Genomic DNA, 5,395 nt, shown 5'->3' with positions numbered 1-5,395 from the left:
TTAGGTAAAGGTAGATAAATAGTCATTTAGGCTCAAAATACCATAAGCATATAAACCTCAAAACCAGCCAAATTTCTATTCACCACACCAAAAATCACATTTTTATACAATTAGACAGAGATTACAACACATGCATCATTTTTTTTCTTTTTTTTTCTAGGCTTATCACTTTTTTTTTTCTTTCAAATCACACTCCCCCAAACTTAATATTTTCCATATATATATATATTCTTTCAAGGAGTGTGACAATCAAATTTTTTTTATTTTTTATAAACTCAAAAACTTCTCTCTCTCTTCTTTTTGTACAATCATACTACATCCAAATCATACCAAAACTTCACCATTTTCCATTCTTCTTTCCCACAATTTATATGCTTATGATAACAAAGGAAAAGGAAAAATAATAAAGTTAGGAAATTTAGGTACAAATAGTACAATCCAGAACAAAAACCAAAGTTTTAGGCTCAAAAAGGGTAACTAAGGATAAAAATTTTATCGCTTAGCTGGAAAGGCTCAAACGTTTACCAAAGAAAATTGCCTAAATCATCTCTACTTAATACTTCATTTAGAATTTCGTCTCAAAAAATTAACTGAGCAAGTTCTAGCTTATTTCAATATCCACCAAACATACCAATTCCCACAATACTTATAAACTTATATCATGTAAAGCAAAAATTAAATGAAACACATATAATACAACAAATGACAATACTCACATTAATTATCAACAGGTTAAGCACACAGTCTACATATACAAAGCATCAATCTAACAACATCAAAGAATTAGCATACTTCATCATTGAAGCCCCACCTGTCTTAGTCAATAATAGTTTCGTACAGTCATCCAACATTAAGAATAAAAATAAATAATCAAAAGAAAAATAAATAGTCCCCCAAACTTAAAATAAGCAGTGTCCTCACTGTTGCATGAAATCCAAAGGAACTTAGCGAAAAGAAGAAAAATAAAATAAAATAATAATAATAAAAAAAACCTGACAACAAAACGATTACTCGTCTTCTTCGAAATCTGGAGGCGGCTGATATGGTTGGCGCAATTCTGGAAGACATTGGGGAAAATCATTAAATCCTGTGTGTCGCGCAAATGCCCCACAAAAATCTGCCATGTAGTTTGTCATGTGGAACTGATGATCTCTAATATCAGCCTGACCATGCAACACCAGTTGTTGTTGTCTCTTTAAATCTTCAATATCTTGTTGCATGGTGCTATATTGCCGAGAACTAGAGCCTTCAGTAGCTTAAGAAGCTGATGGTTTTCTACCCTTTCTCTTCGGCCGAGTAGAATCAGGTTGTTCAGCGATAGGTGGTAATGGCAGCAGACTCGGGTCTACAGGCTCATATCCCAAACCATTTGGCCTAAGAACACCCCCATAATTTTCATCTTGATGCAACACTGGCTAATGACTAATTACGGGAGATTGTTCACAGACTTCATTAATATTCATGAGCACCCCTTGATCCTTACATAAACTTGTAATCAGCGAAGCATGTCCATGACCACCAGATGTGGCCCCTCGCGCAATATAACTAATACTCTCTGCGATAAGCCTCCCAATGTTGATGGAATTTCCCGAACAAATACAATATAACAAATATAGGCGTTCAATAGTTACCTCCATTTGTTGAGTGGAAGGCATAAGAGTACTGATGAGGAATCTATTCCAAAGCCGCCCATATGGACTTAAACATGTGGCCTTGATAGATCGTGGAGTGACCATGTCACTCCCCATTTTGTATGTAGAGCCGGGTTTAGTCATTTCCTTCAAGAGCAAATCATAATCCTTGTCAATGACCCCTGTTCGATAATCATCATCCCATGGATCATTAAGGCCATAAAACCTGTTTATAATTTGAGGAGAATAACAAACCTTTTTACCCCGAACTAAAACTGTATGATCATCCCTCTCCACAAAAGCATTTGCATAAAATTCCCTTACTAAACTGATATTGGCCAAAAGTTTGGGCTCACACAATTGCTGCCAATTTATATTAATAATCATCTGCAGAAGAATGCCATCCAATTCACTTGGGTGAAAGTGAGACTCCACAATCACTATTTTATTTTTAACAATCCATTCCTCAAATTTGTTTTGAGTAGTGGGGTTAACAAAAGTATGAGGAAAAGTGACATTTGCTCGTTGGACAATGGACATGGTCTTCACTTTCTTAGGTGCCATGGAGTTGTTCAATCACAAAAAAGCAAATAACAGTTGCTGAACACACTGAAAACTCCAAATCAACACAGAAACACCCAAGAATCTCCAAAATATTGCAAAACCGTTCACTGAGTACTTTTATCGAACACGTAGTGTGCAATCGTGAAAAAGTATCCAAAAATACTCAAATAACCCAACAATCTTTCCCAAATACATATAATAATCTCCCAAGATATCAATAGCAAGAAACACAAACCAATCTCACAATAATTCCCAAAAATTCGTCCAATGCCCAAAAGAAACCCTAAGTTCTTCAAATTTCCTCAATATATCAATAAACACATAAAAACTCAACAATGTACCTTGAAAAGCTTGAATAGGATGAGGAAAATGGTGCTTGAATCACAGCAATAGTCAAACCTTTGATGCTTTATGGAGATGATTGGATGCTTGAATGAATGTTTCGGTTGAGAGGAAAAATGGGAGAAAAATGGGATGCTTGAATGAATGTTTCGGTTCTGGAAGAGTGGGTCGAATTGGGGTTATTTTGGGGGGGAAATAACAGATATTAGGCGATCATGTGCTCCCCACGGGCCATTTATTTTTCAAAAAAATTGAACAGGCGATATATCGCCTATATGTGGCGATATATCGCCACAAGCTGTATAGCCCAGCGTCGTTTCTGCCCAGAATGGCGATATTTTTCCTCGACCATCAGCGATATAGCGCAGCCCCATTCAAATATGCCGATATATTGCCATTTGTAGGCGATATATCTCCTGGGCACCTGAAAAAATTGTTAGCAAAATTGCAAAATTCCCATCCGAATTTGTTGTCCATGCAATATATCGCCTAACCGCAGTTTAAAAATGTTTGTTTTTTTAACGTTTTCACGGTTCTATTACATTAAAAGAAATAATAATGAAAAATAAAAATAGAATGTCAAACGAAAACAAAAAAAAAAAAAAAAACTAAGAATTGTTCATAAATTTTAAAACTGAAAACAATTGAAAAGTAAAAATAATGAGATGCCTCTCAAATGCGTTGTCGTTAACATCATTTAGCCAGACGCTTCTTTTCTTGACTTTAAGAATCAACCAGAGTAATATTGACCTTCTTCTCAATTTCACCTCCATAGTAATGCTTCACCCGCTGTCCATTAACTTTAAACGGCGAAGAATCTCCTTGTTGAATCTCCAAAGCCCCGTATGGAAAGAATTTGTAACAATGAATGGCCCCGACCATCGAGACTTCAATTTTTCGGGAAATAACTTGAGACGGGAATTAAATAACAGCACCTTATCGCCCACCTGAAAAGTCCGATTGACAATATAGTTGTCATGCCATTTCTTTGTCTTTTCTTTGTAGATTCTTGCGTTCTCGTAGGAATCATGACGCAATTCATCTAGCTCATTCAGTTGAGCTAGCCTTAATGCTTTCAAAGCTACCGGATCGAAATTCAACTTCTTTAATGCCCACTGCGCCCTATGCTCCAGTTCAAATGGCAAGTGACAAGCTTTACCATATATAAGACGGTAAAGAGACGTACCAATTGGCATTTTAAAAGCTGTCTGATAAGCCCATAACGCATCATCAAGCTTATTAGACCAATCCTTTCTATTAACTTGCACCGTCTTCTCTAAAATCAGCTTAATTTCACGATTTGACACTTCTGCTTACCCATTTGACTGCGGATAATATCCCAATGCCATATTGTGTATAATTCCATACTTCTCCATTAAGGAATCAAAAATCTTATTGGCAAAATGAGTCCCTTCATCACTTATAATCGCTCGAGGTGTGCCAAAATGAGAAAAAATGTTCTTTTTCTGAAACTTGACTACCACCTTAGCATCATTAGTTGAAGTAGCTACTGCTTCAACCCACTTACTTACATAATCCACCGCCAACAAGATATACAAATTACCAAATGACGATGGGTAGGGTCCCATAAAGTTAATACCCCAAACGTCAAATAATTCAACCTCCAATATATTAGTGAGAGGCATTTCCTGACGTCTTGAGATATTACCTACTCTTTGACAATGATCACAACGTTTCACATAGTCATAGTTGTCTTTATACAGAGTAGGCCCATAAAATCCACATTCAAGGACCTTTGCACCAGTCTTTGCTCCCCCAAAATGTCCACCAGTAGGTGATGCATGGCAATGAAACAAGATGTCCTTCATTTCTCTTTCTGGGACACATCTTCTGATAATCAAATCCAGACATTGTTTGAATAAGAAGGGATCATCCCAGTAGTAATGCTTCACATCATGATAAAACTTTTTCAATCTATACCCTACAAATTCTGGTGGCACTACGTTGGCTGCCAGATAATTCACATAATCAGCAAACCATGGCACCAATTCATCTTCCACTGCAAATAATTGTTCATCTGGGAAACTCTCATTACTCTCCCCTGCAGCAAGTTCTGACTCATCCCCAACCTCAAGTCTTGATAAGTGATTTGCTACCAAATACTCTGTACCCTTCTTGTCCCGAACCTCCATATCAAACTCTTGTAAAAGAAGTACCCAACGAATAAGTCTGGGTTTAGCATATTTCTTAGCAATAAGATGCCTGATTGTTGAATGGTATGTATACACAATAACCTTGTTTCCCATCAGATAAGGCCTGAATTTATCGAATGCATATACAATGGCAAGAAGTTCTTTCTCAGTGGTGGCATAATTCAACTGAGCACCATTTAGTGCGTAATAAATAGTCTGAAATACTTTGTTAACACGCTGCCCCTGAATTGCACCCACTGCAAAATCACTTGCATCGCACATTAACTCAAATGGCAGCTCCCAATCTGGTGAAATTACTATAGGTGTTGACACCAATTTCTACTTTAGTATCCTGAAAGCTTCAAGACACTTCTCATCGAACTCAAATGGCACCCCATTCATCAACAATGCCGAGAGTGGCTTAGAAATCTTGGAGAAGTCCTTTATAAATCTTTTGTAGAACCCTGCATGACCAAGGAAACTTCTCACCCCTTTCACTGAAACTGGAGGTGGTAAGTTCTCAATAGTAGCAATCTTAGCCCTATCAACCTCAATACCATTCTTAGACACATTGTGCCCAAGTACTATGCCTTCATTTACCTGAAATGGCATTTTTCCCAATTCAAGACTAAATTTGCCTCTTCACATCTTCTCAGCACAACCTCTAAATTCAATAAACAATTGTCAAAAGAAGACCCCATAACA

General features: G+C 36.9%; 1 protein-coding gene across 1 annotated transcript; it reads right to left on the bottom strand.

Moving 5' to 3' along the window:
* Positions 1-3,260: 3,260 nt before the first annotated feature.
* LOC133832077 (uncharacterized) lies at positions 3,261-3,733 on the bottom strand. The gene is made up of 2 exons (XM_062262465.1): positions 3,485-3,733; positions 3,261-3,368 (listed from the first exon to the last, which is right to left on the bottom strand). Exons 1-2 carry the CDS (start codon positions 3,731-3,733, stop codon positions 3,261-3,263), a joined length of 357 nt encoding a protein of 118 aa, XP_062118449.1.
* Between the last annotated feature and the right edge of the window lie 1,662 nt (positions 3,734-5,395).

Source organism: Humulus lupulus, chromosome 4, assembly GCF_963169125.1.
Source record: "Humulus lupulus chromosome 4, drHumLupu1.1, whole genome shotgun sequence".
Taxonomy (NCBI): Eukaryota; Viridiplantae; Streptophyta; class Magnoliopsida; order Rosales; family Cannabaceae; genus Humulus; species Humulus lupulus.
The sequence above is the reverse complement of the archived record's forward strand: the minus strand, read 5'-3'. Positions and strand labels throughout refer to the sequence as shown.